Source organism: Camelina sativa, chromosome 11, assembly GCF_030686135.1.
Source record: "Camelina sativa cultivar CO46 ecotype springtype chromosome 11, ASM3068613v1".
Taxonomy (NCBI): Eukaryota; Viridiplantae; Streptophyta; class Magnoliopsida; order Brassicales; family Brassicaceae; genus Camelina; species Camelina sativa.
In genome coordinates, this window is record NC_141890.1 from 13,088,771 (window position 1) to 13,106,491 (window position 17,721).

Sequence of the window (17,721 nt, forward strand, 5' to 3'; positions counted from 1 at the left end):
GGTTAGCTAAGGAGTTGGAACAGGTTCAGGGGAGAACTGATCAGGATCAAACAGATGATTTGTTGCTGCAGGAGGAGGCGTTGTTGAAAGAGTTTGAGGTGGTGCTGGAGCAAGAAGAGATGTTGTGGTTTCAGAAGTCAAGAGCACAATGGATTGTTCATGGCGATCGGAACACTAAGGTTTTTCATATCTCTACGATTATTCAAAGAAGAAGGAATCATATTGAAATGCTCAAGGATGATTCTGGTCGTTGATTACTTCAGTAAACTGTATTCATTGGAGGATATTGAGCTTGATGGTGAACTGTTACCCAGTGAAGGTTTTCCGACACTGAACATGGTGGAGAGGGATGCTTTAAATAAACCTTTTATGGTTGTAGAGGTGGAGAAGGCAGTACATAGTATGGGTGGGTTTAAAGCCCCGAGACCAGATGGCTTCCAGCCTATATTTTATCAGAAATGCTGGGATGTGGTGGGAGAATCAGTGTTACGATTTGTGTTGGAATTTTTTAGCGAAGGTCAGTTTCTTCCGGATACGAATGATGCTCTTGTTGTGCTAATACCTAAGGTGGCAAAACCGGAAAATATTACTCAGTTTAGGCCAATTAGTTTATGTAATGTGTTGTTCAAAACCATTACTAAGACTTTGGTGGGTCGGTTGAAGGGTGTTATCTCAAAGCTAATTGGTCCTGCCCAGTCTAGTTTTATCCCAGGATGTTTGAGTACAAATAATATCGTGGTAGTGCAGGAGGCTGTGCACTCGATGCGATGGAAGAAAGGGAGGAAGGGTTGGATGTTATTAAAACTCGACTTGGAGAAAGCCTATGATTGGATTCGATGAAATTTTCTGGAGGACATGTTAAGAGCTGCTGGTTTATCTGATGTGTGGGTGGATTGGATTGTAACATCCGCGGACCAAAATTGGGAATTTTGGAGATGGGTGTCGATCGACACCAGGGTAGTGTCGATCGACACCAAGGTAGTGTCGATCGACACCAAGGTAGTGTCGATCGACACCAGCAATTCTTGGTTCGACCAGATTGTTTTAATTCACGATTTTGGGTTGGTTTGGTTTAATTGGGTTATCTAAACCATGTTTATAAGCGGAGAAGCGACGAAGTTGAGGGTTTTGGGGTTGTCGCCGCTTGAGAGAAGGAAAAAGAGAGAAAAGAGTGTTCTTGAGAGTTGAGGCTTTTTGGAGAGATTCTAAGCTGTTTTGGTGAGATCTGTTCTTGTGGAGTGGAGATCTTGTGCTAGGAACAAAGGAGAAGGCTTCCAAGGGTTGGATTCGTCGTTGTTGGGTCAGAACTTTCTACAAAAGAGGTGAGTGCATGACCATGGCTTATCTAAGTCTAAGAATTCTTTGTTTTGCTTGTTTTTGTGGCTGTTTGTGTTGTATTCTTGTGTCTTTGTGGTTGGATGTTGGTTTCCATGAGTTTCCAGGAGTTTTGGATGAGATTTGGACGTTATGGCGGATTTGGGAAGCGGATCTTCGACTTTCGGCTTTGTGCAGAACGCGTTGCAGGGTCGGTGTCAATCGACACTTAGGTAGTGTCAATCAACACTTAGGTAGTGTCGGCCGGCACCAGTCTGTTCAGCATCGGCTGATGTTCGTTTTCCTGGTTTGTTTGTGTTTGGTTGTTAATTGTTAAATATTGGTTTCTCAGTTGCTTGTGTGTATATCCTAGTAGATGGGAGGATTGCCTCACTAAGTATTTGTGATAATACTTACATATCTCAATTGTTGTTTGTGGTGTGCAGGTTTGTGACGTGGAATCATGGCGATGAGGAGGAGGATGATCTAGGGTCTCGTTTGTGTGTTGATGGTTATATTGATTACGTTGGAACCTTGGTTAGAGTTATAATAGGTTGTTGGATAGAATGGTTAGGAATGTTATGTATCTGAAATTATTAATGTTATATATTTTCGCTGTGCATGTTATTGGGAGTTGGTTTAATATTGGTATTGTGTTTTGGTTTAATTAAGTAGTATGAGATGCTTAATTATATATTGTATATTGTATTTATTATTAAAAATACAGGTCTGGTTGTTTCAGATTGGATATTGCAATGTGTCAAAGGTCCGTTCATGAGTTTGTTGTGGAACGGTGAACAGACAAAGCCGTTCAAACCATTATGGGGACTTCAACAAAGTGATCCATTATCACCCTATTTTTTTGTGTTATGTATGGAGAGGTTATGTCACCTGGTTGAGAAAGAAGGGGCTAGGAAAGCCTGGAAACCAATAAGCTTGTCTGCTGGGGGACCCAAGCTTTCACATATTTGCTTTGCAGACGACTTGATTTTGTTTGCTGAAGCATCTGTTGCCCAAATTAAAGTGGTGAGAAAGTTGTTAGAGTGGTTTTATTTGGCGTCCGGACAAAAAGTGAGTTTGGAGAAGTCCACAATTTATTTTTCTGAGAATGTCTCTCGCGAATTGGGCAGTCTAATTAGCACTGAGAGGGGCATTAGTCGACAAGACATCTGGGGAAATATTTGGAGATGCCAATTCTGCAAAAACGATTAAATAAAGACACTTTTGGAGAGATTCTTACTAGGGTGTCATCGAGATTGGCTGTTTGGAAGGGTAGGACACTGAGTTTTGTGGGAAGACTTACCCTAACAAAAGCGGTGTTTTCTTCAATCCCTATTCATACAATGAGCAATATTAAATTACTAACCTCTACTCATGATAGATTGGATAAAATGTCAAGGGATTTTTTGTGGGGCTCTTGTAACGTCCCTGATCCGTCCAAACGGCCAGACTAACCGCGGACCGGCCCGGAGGTCGTCACAATCAGACAACTGCTTGCGATCCGGCCGAAGTTCCACCAACGAATTAGGTTCCCCAACCAGTCCACCAACTGCCATCTATCTGCTACGTAGTTCTCTTAGGCTTTTCAACCCTCGGTACGTACGCGGCGTTGTGCTGGCCCGGACTAGACCGTACCAGCTCCAGTTGTCCGAAAATATATAAGAAAATAATTCGATTTATTACATTATATAATGTTTACAATCACCGAAACACAAATAAAAGCAGTTGGAGCCATGCGAAAACAATAAACAAGAAAACACGGATTTTTGCAACACAGCACGAAAACATCCTATCTGGTACCCTTAACTCGACTTTACCCACTTAATTTCCCTGCAAGAAAAACAATTGTGGAGAAGGGTGAGTAATCTAGGATTACTCAGTGAGTTGAGAGACCCTCTAACATGCTATCCCCCTCTAACATGCTATCTCAACCCATCCAACAACCCCAACAACCCCATAATCAAAGCACACAATGCGGAAGCAAAACAAGCAGGCAAACTAACACACACAATCAAGCAAGGAATAAACAAGACACGACTCGTCTAACCCTTGTCACTAACTTGGCCTCCACGCAACTTCACCCGCAATCACTGTCAAGGTGGATAATGCTAGCGGTGCATCAAGATAACTTGACCATCCTAGTCATCACACAGTCAAGCATCCATGCCGTGACCGACGCTACCAGACCTCACCCAGGGATATAACAATCAACCTAGGAACCACCACCAAACCTAGGGAAAACACATCCTAGGTAAAACACCACAACCTAGGGCCCATCGATCCTCTGTTCCGACCCTACACTCTACCGTGTTGATGCCACAAAGGCAACCAACCGGACACACCCAAATCCTCCGCGTTGTTACCCCCAAGTAAACAACTGGGCACACCATGCCGCATCTTCATGCGGTTCGGACTAATAGCTAGCTAGACACTGAATTTTTCCTGTCATGAGATCCCTCTGGATTAGCTCACCGGATATTCACAACACATGTCAGGAACAGAGATCGACCTCTAGCTAAGAACCGAGACGTTTAACTCACGAACTAGCTAGGACAACACTTAACTCTAGGACTCAAGACTCCAAGAATTAATTACAACTATACCACACGCAAAACATGCAAGCGTCACACGCAAGCAACAATCAATCACCACACACAAAGCTTAAGCAGCAAGAAAACAATCATGCAACTTAAGAAAATTCTAATCATGCATGCATCCTATATGCTCCCAACCCCAAAAGTTTTAACCTCAAGTTAAATTTTTAATTTATAAATTTTGCATGCATCTTTATCCCATATTTTTCACATGCATGCGGCTCTTTCCGTCCTGGAGATTCTCGCATGACTTAAGAGAATAACACTCCAATGGTCTGATCTCCCATCAACACCATGAGGTTATATTTCCTTGATTTTGGGTACACATGCGGCTCTTTCCTTCCCGGAGATTCTCGCATGGCCTCACCAACAACTACTAAGTACAACTTAGAGGTTAAACTTATTCTTTTAAATTTTTGGGTCCTCATAAGGCTCTTTCCATCCAATAGATTCTCGTATGGACTCACCAAAAACAATATCCGCTCATCTAGACTGATCTCCCATTAAGTCTAGGGGTTTAACCTCTCCCAAAAATAATGCAAAATTAAATATTTTTTTTAATATGCATGACACACCCCCAATTCACCAAATTTTTAAGTAAGAACAATTATTACTAATTTTCCATCGATCCCCATGACCGAGAAAATTCTAAAATCAAACATGCAAGCCATTTCACACTTGCAAGTGATTTTTAAAATATTTTCCAATCCCTTAGAAAAAAACTCAAAACCCCCAAAATCAATCATGCAAGATATTTCACACTTGCATGAGATTTTTTCCTAAAAAAATATATTTCCAACCCTCCAAATGGTTTTAAAACCTTAGATCTAGCATGCAAGGCATTTCACACTTGCATCTAGTCTAATAAAAAGTCATTCTCCGCCAAGAATGCTTAAAAAACTCCTTGAATCCCTCTTGACTACATGCAATCTTCTAGATTTACATGCAACAAGGAACAAATGCAACACACAAGGACCGATGCAAGAGGTAGAGAGCTAATGCACCTCCCATAAGCAAAATCCACTACTCACCTTGGCTTTGAAGACCTTTGGCTGACTTGAGCTTCACCACACCACGCCGATCTGACAGAACCTCCCCTTGATCTTTAGCTTCTCCAACCGACGAGATCTCCTCTTCTTCGTCCTCTTTGTTTGAAATCAAGAGATTTCTTCTTTAAGAGAGTTGAGAAAAAAATTTGGGCAGAGTTTGGTTGTTTGAGAGGTTGTTGGTCGAAAATGAGAAGTCAAGGGGTGTATTTATAGCCCCACACTCGACTTCTTCAGCTTGGCAAGTGGCAAAAATCAAGTGACAAGTGTCACATTTTTTGCATGTACTCTCCCCCACTCACGCGTGTATCTTACTCGTTGGCAAAGGAGCCTTAATCCGGTGACACGTGGCGTCTCACTCCCAAGCAGAGACTCTTCCACTTCCTCATCCTTCCCGCGTCTCTCTTGCGTCCCAAGCTCCCGTGCTTGTTCGCATAAACGACCCATTCGTCCACGAGTCGAGTCTATTTCCTCGGAAGTACCCGGTCCTCCTGACCGTGACATCGGTCTTTCTCGTCTTTCTTCGGACTTCTCGTATGTGACACTCGATTGTCTGGTACGTGGCCGTTCCGTTCCCATGGTTCGTTTTACGTCTTTCGTACCATTTTTCCACGGCCATTACTTTCCTTTTCCTTCCTTTGGTCCTTTCACCATCGTCCTTGATCATCCATCATCCAATGAACCGGATGTCCCAACGGTTCACGTCCATTCTTTGGCCCTGGACCCTTCCGCGACTTGGTAACTTTAAGCATAAGTTACTTAGGTCGTTCTCAGAAATTTTCTTTTCTTTGTCTTTCCGAGATATCTCCACGTCTTTCGTACACGTTCTTCGTGTCCAGTACGTACTCCGTGATACGGGTCATTACAGCTCTAGTCCAGAGAAAAGAAAGATTCACTTGGTATCATGGAAGCAAGTTTGTAGACCGAAGTAGAAAAGGGGTTCTAGGGATTCGAACAACAGCTGAAATGAATAAGGCTATGGTTGCGAAGGTGGGATGGAGGCTTCTACATGATTAGACCAGTTTATGGGCTCAGGTTATACGAGCTAAGTACAAAGCTGGGAGTTTGCAAGATTTTAATTGGATGAAAGCAAAATGTAATTGGTCCTCTACCTAGAGGAGCGTGGGTGTTGGGTTGCGTGAAGTGGTGGTTAAGGGACTCAGTTGGGTTGTTGGCGATGGTAGGCGTATAAAATTCTGGACTGACAAATGGTTAACGAGTACACCACTGACGGATCTTATTACAGGGGCTTTGCCGGATCACTATGTTATGTTAACAACCCGTGACTTTTGGCAGGAGGGGTATGGATGGTCGTGGCAAGATATTTTGCCTTATGTATCAGACACACAGAGATTGGAGCTGGCAGCAGTGGTACTGGATTGTGTCACGGGTGCACGTGATAGATTATCTTGGGGAGAAACCGCAGATGGTGAATTTACCGTTAAGTCCGCTTATGAACTGTTAATGAGGGAGGAGGTGCCTGACCAGAACATGGGGCTGTTTTTTGATAGATTGTGGAGGGTTAATGTACCAGAGCGGGTGAAAAATTTTCTTTGATTAGTTTAACGTCAGGTGATTATGACCAATACCGAGAGAATGCGCCGTCATTTGAATGATAATGCAGTTTGTCAAGTTTGTAAAGGAGGCCTAGAGACCATTATGCATGTTCTCCGCGATTTTCCTGCTAGGGCAGGCTTATGGGAACGTCTTGTACCACTGAGTAAGAGGCGTTTTTTCTTTACACATACTTTCTTGGACTGGTTGTATGGAAACTTAGGGGGAGGAGGTGGTGCAGGACAACATTTATGGCCTACCATATTTGCTATTGTGGTTTGGTGGGCGTGGAAATGGCGGTGTGGCAATGTCTTTGGTGAACATAGAGTATGTCGGGACATAGTTCAATTTATTAGGGATGCTGCACAGGAGTCAGTTTTGGCTCATGAGGCGAGGAAAGGTCCAAGAACTGAAAAGCGGGAGTTGTTAGTACGGTGGTTACCTTCGCAATGTGGGTGGTATAAGGTAAACACTGATGGGGCTTCACATGGTAACCTTGGATTAGCAACTGCGGGTGGAGTTCTCAGGAATGAGGATGGTGTTTGGTGTGATGGGTTTGCTTTGAATATTGGACGATGTTTGGCTCCTCTAGCGGAGTTTTGGGGAGTTTATTATGGGTTAGTTATTGCTTGGGAAAGGAGAGTGGAGAGGGTCGAATTGGAGGTGGATTCAGAGATGGTAGTGGGGTTTCTTAAGGCAGGGATTGGTGATGGTCATCCGCTGTTGTTTCTGGTACGTCTGTGCCATGGCTTTTTTGCAAGGGACTGGATAGTCTGAGTGTCATACGTGTATAGGGAAGCCAACTGCCTCGCGGACGGGTTGGCGAACTATGCTTTAAGTTTACTGATAAGCTCAAATTAATCCCTAGAGCTACTCTCTCAAACAAGAGATCACTGTAGTACTTAGGGGTCGAATCCACTGAGACTTAATATCAAACACAATAGACTTTGGAGTTTTGTTATTATGCTAAATAGGTTCATTTAAATATTGAAAGGCAATGCAAAATATTAAATAAAAGTGTTGTAAATTCAGAGAATTTATTAGGTAATTATGAAATATTAAATCAATAAATTAATTAAGGTTCAAACAATTAAAATCATATCTGGAACTCTAAACTCTTTGTAAAATAAATCAGTTCTCACTGCAAATATTATCTAAATTTAAAACCAGAAAATCTAAATCTCTTTGTAAAATTCTAGGTTAAAAATCAGCTTTAAATTCAGGTTTAGATTTGTTCACAAATTTACTAAATCAAATCTCTTTGTAAAAAGTAATTTTGCTCATCAATGGTTTAATCAGGAAAAACAATTATATTCTCATATAAAAATTTATTTTCCTATGTTATTAATTCTAGGTGATCAAACAATAATTAATGTAATAAACAACCAGAGATGAAAATCATAAAAGATAATGAACCCTAAAATCACAGATCTAATAAATCATAAAAACCCTGAGAAAAACCTTGAACCTAACAAGCAAACTATTTACACATGTTTAATGAAGAACAAGACATAATTCTGAATAACATGCAATAGATATCAAAAGTAAAAGAGAGAGCTTAGAAATCTTCTCTCTACAAAAGAATTCAGATTCGTTTCTCCCAAAAGCTCTTAATATCTCTCTCAAAAAAGCTGCTTAGAAAAATAACTTAGGGGTTTCTAAAACCCAAAAACAATATATATATATATATATATATATATATATATTCTAAAACATGTCAGAGACTTGTGTTGCAATTGTGAAAAATTTTGGGCAAAATTTGTAAAACTTCCAATTTTGAAGACTTGAGTCGGATTGCACTAGTGTCGACCGATGCTCATATGGTGTTGGTCGACGCTTCTTGTATGATCAGACTTCAAATTGATTTTCTCTAGTTAAATGCTCCAAAACAATCCAAATTGTTTTATTTCGCTCCATCCGTGCCAAAATCCTAGAAAACTTGTTAAGACTCTAAAACATCAGGGCATCATTAATGGGAGAACTTTTTTTTGTGTTCTTAGATTAAATATATAGTGAAAATAATGTTAGATCAGTTGTTAAGATCATAGGTAAAAAAAATGGGAGAACTAATTATGGTGTTCTTAGAATAAAGATATAGTGAAATAATATTCATAAACATTTTACAAATTATAAAAACTTATAAAATAACATTTAAATTGCTTACTTATATAAAAGCAATTGTATACTTATAAATTAATATAATATTCTTAAACATATTACAATTATAAAAACTTATAAATTAATATTTAAATTGCATACTTATATAAAAGCAATTGTATACTTATAAATTAATATAATATTCTTAAACATATTACAATTATAAAAACTTATAAATTAACATTTAAATTGCATACTTATATAAATGAAATATTTTCTTTTTTTCCAAAAAATCTCGTCCAATCACATGAAGCCACGTCAAATAAGAACTGGGCTTAAATCAGTTCTACATAAAGAACTAAAAAAAGTGTTCTAAGCCACGTCAAATAAAAAGTGTTCTAAGCCACTAAACATACTTATATCATGGTTAAAAACCGTAAAAACGATGATATCTCTTTTACTTTTAGGTTTTCGTACTCTTAATAATGCTCCATCGTGTATTGAAACTTTGTTGCAAGAGGATGTAACGGGACATGCATGTCTTAGAGCTGTACGCAAGTAATTTTAGTTTATATTTCAATAATACTGGCTGGGAGGTTCACTCCCGGTCCCTTACAAAAAAAATGTTTTCTAGAAAAACGTGATTGGTTTTATGAAATCTATGTGCTCATTTATATACACTACCAATCAAGGCCTAGTGGCAAATACTTTAACAATAGACAGAGTTATATATCCTTCGGTTCCATAATAATACAGGCACACATTCTAATGGAGTGTACTAAACTTTTTTTACCAATCAAATAATGCTATTTTACATTGAATTAAATAAAAGAATCATTACCAAAAAATATGTTAATGATTAGGAAATACAGCGTTGCTAGGTTATTACAAAGGAGACGAAGAGAAATCTAGGAAGAAGAAAACGAATCCAGCAAGTGCAGCTGAGCAAGAACATCGTAAGAGAGCTGTTAGAGAGCTCAACGCTTTGATCTCCGGACTCCGGAGGAGGAGGAATAGTAGTTAACAATGGCGGTGGTGGTGGCTCTGATGAAGCAGGAGATGAAGAAGTTACAGATACTGAATGGTTTCCTTCACCTCTGTTTCTGTTCTACCACGTCCTGCGAAATCAGGGGACTCGAATCACACTGATCTTGAAGCTGCAGTGGTTAAAGAAGCTGAGAGTAACAAAACTGTGGTTGAACCGGAGAAGGAACCGAGGAAACGAGGAGGAAAGCGGCTAATGGAAGAGAAGAGCCTTTGAACCATGTTGAGGCAGAGAGACAGAGAAGAGAGAAGCTAAATCAGAGATTCTACTCTTTAAGAGCTGTGGTTCCTAATGTCTCTAAGATGGATAAAGCTTCTCTCTTAGGAGACGCTATTTCGTATATCAATGAGCTTAAGTCGAAGCTGCTGAAGGCTGAGTCTGATAAAGAAGAGTTGCAGAAGCAGATTGATGGGATGAGCAAAGAGGCGGCAAATGGGAAAAGTTCGGTTAAACAACGGAATCAAGAACCGGGTGTGTCGGTTGAGATGGAGGTTGATGTGAAGATCATTGGTTGGGATGCGATGATAAGAGTTCAATGCAGTAAGAGGAATCATCCTGGTGCTAAGTTCATGGAAGCACTCAAGGAACTTGATTTGGAAGTGAATTACGCGAGTTTATCCGTAGTGAATGATCTTATGATCCAACAAGCGACTGTGAAAATGGGGAATGAGTTCTTTACGCAAGATCAGCTCAAGGTTGCTCTAATGGAGAAAGTCGGAGAATGCTCATGAATAGCATCTTTAGAAGTGTTCTCATGTGATTGTAGTGTGCAACTATATTATGTAAGGGTAATTTTGCTGCACCCACTTGTTATTGTTGATTGCTTGTAAGATAGGGATATTTAGTTTAGTATAGTTCATGCCTTCATGGTTATTATAAGTAGCTATGTTCTTAGTTTGTGTTTTATGGTTTCAGTAGAGATAAATGCATGGCCAATGGGTAAGTCTTTGGTTGTTGGTGTATGTATTATGTATATATTATGAATAAGGCTTTCGTTTAGAAAAACAAATGGGATTGAAGTTGAAGGTTTTGTTTTGTTTTGTTTTGTTTTTTTTTTTTTTTTTGTCATTTGAGTAAAAGTTTGAGCTTTCACTTTCAAGTGAGTTTTTTTCGTGGTTCTATCTTCTATGGTTTGTGAAGGTTTGTGTTCATCTCAGCCACATACGGACAAGTCTATGGGAAGAGTTTGGCATCAAACGAGGCATCAACTTGTTAGGTAAGAATATACTCCTTTAATATTGTTCAATAAAGATTATTTACACCAATCACATCCATCAAGGGATTCCAATATAGGGCTTTTCATTGGGACCTTAAGATTAATGTGGATGTAACACGATTCTAAATAGTATTTTGAACTCGATGCATTCATATGTATATGGAGCCTTTTTTCAGAACCATTATGAAGACTTTTAAAGTAACCAACCGGTTTCTTAACTCTATCCAGTATAAACTTAATTAGTTACTGTATTTTTTTTTTTTTTTTTGGTCACCAATTAGTTACTGTATAATACAACTATTTTGTTATCGAAACATATTTTTCAGGTTCAAATGATAAAAAACAGTGTCCAAAATAAATGAAGAAAGCATGATGTTTCTCATTAACCATATATACTTTATGATAAACCACTAGCTTAAATAGGTCCAATTGCAAAATTCATATACAGAAGGTCCAAAATTGTGAGATAAAAATGTAAAAAAAATGGATATAAAAAGGGTTATGTGTTGTGTGGATACACAAGGTCCAAAGTTTTCTCATGCATGTGTGGACGATTATTAAAGCGATTTAAATGGATATAAAAAGGGTTATGTGTTGTGTGGATACACAAGGTCCAAAGTTTTCTCATGCATGTGTGGACGATTATTAAAGCGATTTTTTCTGCAACATATATAATTACAGTAAAACTTCTATAAATTAATAAGGTCGGGACCATGAAATTTTATTAATTTATAGAGCTTTTAATTTATCGATAAATTAATAAAATATTAACTTATGAAGAGATTTTTTTTTTCATAATTTTGAAAATTTTATATTACAAAATAAGATACTTTTGTTATGATTCACATTTTTATAAAAAAAATTTAATTTATAATCTTGACCATCATAATAGGATTGATGTTAATATTTTACTTAATTATCTAGGTGAAAATGATAAATGTTAGAAGTTTAGAGTTTAGAAGAAATTATTGGTATTATCTTTTATGGTAATGATAAAGTCGAATAACATATTGCAATGCCTTTATAATCAATTACATGTAAAAAAAATTACCGCAGCTAGGACTGTCCTCAATTTTTGGATCCGATTTGAGAAGACAATATTAAAAAAAATTAATACAATAAAAAAGATTAGAGATGAGCTCCAACTAAAATGCAAATTCAAAAATAGACAAACAACAATAGAGTCATATTTCACTAAATTTTCTTAGATATATATATATATATATATATATATATATTTAGTTTATATCATTATTAATTTATAATATTGTTGGGACTATATTTTTACATACGATTTTCAAAAAAATTATTATCTTATTATATTATCAAATTGTGTTAATTTTTACACCGGCTCAATTCGGAACTGGAAAAATTTATTAATCTGTAGTGAGTATTAATTTAAAGAATATTAATTTATAGAGGTTCTATTTTATGTTTGTTTCCTTTTTAGCAATAATCTCCTCGGAAATATGTGTGGAGTGAGTGAGTGAGTGAGTGACAGTGCGAACTGCGAAGAGAACGTGTGATTGAGAAGAAGAAAGCATCATGCATGCACTTCCAAATAATAACGCAAAATATGATTTTTTTTCGGGGCACATTATTGCCAAATAAAAACAAAGAACCAAAGAGCTAGGACCTATAGTACACATTCATGTGTTTTCTTGTCTTTCCTTACAACTAATCCTAAGAATCAGCCACTTATAATTAGTATATATCAGCCGATTTGGTTAATAGATAATAATATTCTCACAAGAATTGGATTTGGCATTTGGGAAGAGCAAGAAGATCGTTTGGTGATTTGCAGTTTCTTGTCGACATCATCTATTGCAGCATCAATATCCACTTCGATCACTTGAACACACTCCACCAGGCACAAGAAACTGTTCAGTTGTCTCAATTCATTACCACCTCCTCTATAGCCATAAATTCTCTAGCACCTTCACTTCATTCTCATTGATTCAGACACCGTCACTACATTCTCATATATACAATTATAAGGCAGTATACCTAGATGTGCAAGTAACAACAAAACAAGTAAAATGTACCTTGAGGACAAGAGTTTCTAGCTTTGGTGCGTATCCATCATAATTACAAGCATTTTCCAAAGTGGTTGTCGTTTCCATCTTGTCTCGAAAGAGAGTTTGACAAGGTTTTCAAACCGAGGAAAACGAACTTCCTGTTCATCTTTCCAATAATCACTGAGACTATTATACAGAGCCAACTCTAAGTTAATAAAGGCCACAATCAAATTACAAATACCATTAGACTACACACACTTTTTTGGAAAATAAAGCCAAAATTATATATAAAATACAGGGCATAAAATAAGGTCACAAGCTCATGCTTCATAGGCTTGCTCTTTGGGCCGGCTCTGAGTCTATACATTACCTGCTACACAAACTAGTGGTCATGAACATGGTTTTCATCACACAAGAAGGAAGGGAATGCAAGGATTTCCTTAATTGCTATAGGATCTCCATCATTCTCTATTCTTCACGATGAGGACGATATATTTCTCCATGAAAACTATGTTTATGCTCGTCCACATATAGAAGAAAACTATAAATAATGAAATACAAAGAGGTAAATTTTGTTGGTTTACTACCTAAATTTGTTACTAAACCATTTGAATCCGATAATAATCACACTTACATCAAACTTTCCAATTCGATTAAAGGTTTCCAAAAAAAAAAATGCTTCTCCGTCTTCCACCCCAGCGATAAGTTTGAATCGTGCGTGATTTGTTTATTTGATACAATCAAGACTATTACAGAGATGATTACTAAGCATTACCACCTCAAATCAGATGAAAGAAACTTGTATAAACACAATAGCTGAGAGCAAATTACGTTTGAATAAAACGCCAAGAGAGGAAGCATTTCCAAGCTCCGGACCAGATCATTATTCTTGAAGATTAAACCGGCAAACAAGTTATTGCTCACTGTTTATAAGACCTTTGTAACTTCTCGGCTTCTGGTGACCAGTTATATCTACGTACATTCTGTAACTTCTCGGCTTTTCGGTTTTTTTGTTGAAATAGTCAAACAAGTTACTTATTATAAATGCTTTGGAGTTAGATGATACTTCACAAAAGAAATAGGTACCTAGGCACCACCAGTATACAAAACAAGCTTTTCAGTATCGCCTCTCTAGTTTTACAGAACATCGGTGAGTTCGTTTAGTTGTAATATTGATCATGGCCAGGTTATCATGTTCTTATTTCCTTGTACTCATGCTTGTGTTCTCGTTCTCAGGTAATTTCATATAGTCCATTTCTAAGGCATCTAAAATATATAAATATGTATATGATGATTTATGTTTGTGATCATCACACAATGTTTTACTTTTGTAGTTTTTTTAATTGTTAAAAGAGCTGAGGGAAAGCGATGTCATTGGACGATTGACAAAGAAATGCCATGTGATCTTGTCGATTGCCGTTTAAGCTGCTTTACAGGGTACAATGGAGTTGGCAAATGTTTTGACGATCTTAGAGTTAGAGGACGTTACAATTGTGGTTGTCTATTTAATTGTTAAAAGGAGTTTTATTAACATAACTAGAACTCATACTCCCACGATATCGCGGGAAAAATATTTCAAAACAAGTTAAATTAAATTTTAAATTTAGAATTATATATTATAAAATTATATTAAAATATATGCTAAGTGATAAAATTAAAAATTATCTCAAAAAAAAGAAAATAATAAGTAGGGCTAAAACTTCAAAAATATTAAGCATATATAACTATAAGTTTAAAAAACATGACCATAAAAATAAAAACTTATAATAAAAAATAATATGGTAAAAAGACTCATCTCTAATCAAAAATTATTAAATGAAAAGTCATAATGAATCGAGACAACTGCTTTTAAATAGAAAACATCTTTATTATCATATTTATAAGTCAAATCAAAAAACTCACGATATAATCCATTTAACTCTTGGAAAAAACTGTAGATATTTTCACTAAATTTTATATTTAAAATTAACTAAAAGTTGTAAATTAGATTCACTATTCAAAAAATCTTTTGTTAAATCAAGAATTGGAGGAATTTCTTTACTTTTAAAAGAATAAATGCTAGAGAATAATTTAGAAAGCTGTAAAAACCGTTGAGATTAAAATTTTATATTATTTTGTGTCATTGCAAAAAAATAAAAACAGTTCAAATAGACAAATATATATAGATTTCAAAAGATACGAATATTCAAATAATCACAACTATACAATGAACAGTTACAACTTTACAAAAAAAAACCGTTATAATGAACAATTGCAGCTTTTCATGAAATATGCTATTGAAATTTTCTACAGATTTTTTTGAAAAATTATCCAAAATGTACGATTGAAAAATACACAACTTTTGGTGGCATTTCTTAAGATTGCTATTATATATAAATTGTGATGACAGTGTGATACTAAAACTAAATTTATTACTTTTTAATAGATATGAATAAATTTGAGATATCTCCATCCTTTCGTATGATTGAATGATTTGCTTGGAAAAATTTCTGATATTTGAGTCACTTTATTTAATTTGTTTTTTTAACATTGGGTGTGAATGGTTGCAATGGTCAGGGCGGACAAATCCATCTGAGGATTAAACCGCTTTTATTTACCATTCATTAATTTTAGTCCGTAGTAATACGGTTCAAAAGAAACAGAGACAAAACTGCAGTGGACCAACTGCGGACCGCTTTTGCTTATAAATACAGTTGGACCGCAGCGGTTTGCTGTCTACACTATAAACAAGACGGTCTGGTCCATAGACGGATTTGTCTACCCTGACCGCGATTACCATTCAGACTCGCTGTATTTTGTAATAGTCACATTATCAATCAGTACGTAAAAGATTATTTCAGAATTAGTTACCAAATGTGCATTTACCAATGAATTATGAGAGGTTTGCTATGTACACTTTTTAGTGGCAAATACTTTAACAATAGACAGAGTTATATATAGACGACACAAAAAAAAAAAAAAAAGGCAGAGTTATATATATATATATATATATCCTACCATAATAATATAGGCACACATTCTAATGGAGTATTATAAAGTTTTCAAGGCGATCGAATATCCCTCTTTGGTTTGCTAACTTTTCTTACCAATTAATCTTTGTTACATTGTTGTCTGTGTCAAATACTTTTCCTTCTTTCATTTTTAATTTGATGCTCCAAAGTGAGTGCGGATTTGTAAAATTTTGAACCGGTCCATCACCCTTCATTTTGTATACATATTAATTGAATGACACCAATTTTGCTAGAAACTTATGCTTTCCAGAATTTTTGTTTATGGAAAAAAAAAAGCTAGGGTTTCCTAGAACCTAAAACCCAAAGAAAACAAAACAAAGAAAAGCAATATTACTAAATGACTATAGATCTAAAACAAAATTAAGAGAGCATCTGTCATATTTTTTTTGGAAAATAACATTTTCAAAGAGTAGAAAAATTAGAAAATGTCTTCAAACAAAAGACAAAGATGCAACAACTTATTGTTATTTGTAAAAAAAAACATGTCATATTAAAAGAAATGCATATCATTTGAAGAAACAATGCGTATTTAACATTACAAATTATGTTTTCAAAAGAGATCACGTGTAATTTTAATAAATAACGTATAATACAAGAAAACAACGTGTTAAAAGAAAGAGATTTTTTGCTATCACGTGTAATTTGAGGAAGTAGAGTTTTACAAATAAATAACATGCGTTAAAAAAACATGACGACAGAGATTCTAAGAGAGATTAAAATTGAAAATATGAGAAAGAGAATAAGACAAAACTTTATAATTTTGTTACAGACGAAAATTAGTTTGTTAAACTCTTATTGCATCCATAGTCATTTAGTATATATACTAATCAATGAATTAAAGCCCAAACAAAGCTGTAACTATATATACATGTGTAAATAATTAGCATGCAATATGGGCTGTCAAAACATAAAGCTTATAACAAAGGTGATAATTATTTAAAATGATATAGTTAAAATTCATTAAATCAATCAAATTTAGGTTCAATTTTTGCGAGTGCTTCTTCTTCCGGTTGCATAGTTTGAAAGGAAGATGTCAATAGTGGCTTAATTAGTATAACTCACCCCAAACGTTGTCCAAACATACGTATATTCATTCGATATCCAAATTTCCCTCATAATTATTATGTCTTTACTCTCGCATCATCGTTGCCATCGTCTCCTATTAATTTCTTGAAACATGACACTCCAATATTTTTATTCTTCCAAAAAAATATTTTGAAGATTCAAATCAGTTTCCAATTAGATAGAGATTTCTAATTCAAAACTAATTGGCCATGTGAGATATATTCACAATATGTTTCTTGGAGATGATGATTTTTCTAATCATAGATATCAATATTTTCATGTATGGATCGACAAGCTAAATTTGGGTCATAAAAATTGTGGATCGTGTTAAACAACATATGGAAAGAGCTCTAATATCATATTAGATAATAGAGTTAGTAAGAATAATATTTTACATCCGAAGGTGAATACTGACTGCTACATAAACAATATAGGTCAATCCATTCAGAACTAGCAATTGGTAGTAAATAAATTTACCTATATATTTTTATTTAACTTCTGATATGAAATATTATTTTTCAATATTTTTATGCTTAATTTGTTGTCCTTACCAAGAGAGAGAGAGTAGCCCATGCATACAGGTTCTTCTTGGAAAACATACCACACCGTTTTATGGAGTCATTCTTTCATTATGCATAAAATAGTTGTAACAAAAATTTAATCACTTCCAATATACTAATATATATATATATATTGGTTTTAAACTAATCTATATATGATGCTATTAGTATTTTCATCAATCCACATGATTTATTAACAGA

General features: G+C 35.7%; 1 protein-coding gene and 1 pseudogene across 1 annotated transcript; both read left to right on the forward strand.

Moving 5' to 3' along the window:
* Positions 1-9,540: 9,540 nt before the first annotated feature.
* LOC147933912 (transcription factor MYC4 pseudogene) lies at positions 9,541-10,610 on the forward strand (annotated as a pseudogene).
* A 3,373-nt stretch (positions 10,611-13,983) lies between these two features.
* On the forward strand, positions 13,984-14,425 carry LOC147933913 (defensin-like protein 159). The gene is made up of 2 exons (XM_087471128.1): positions 13,984-14,120; positions 14,219-14,425. The coding sequence occupies exons 1-2, from the start codon at positions 14,063-14,065 to the stop codon at positions 14,398-14,400; spliced, it is 240 nt and encodes a 79-aa protein (XP_087327254.1). The 5' UTR covers positions 13,984-14,062; the 3' UTR covers positions 14,401-14,425.
* Positions 14,426-17,721: the final 3,296 nt, after the last annotated feature.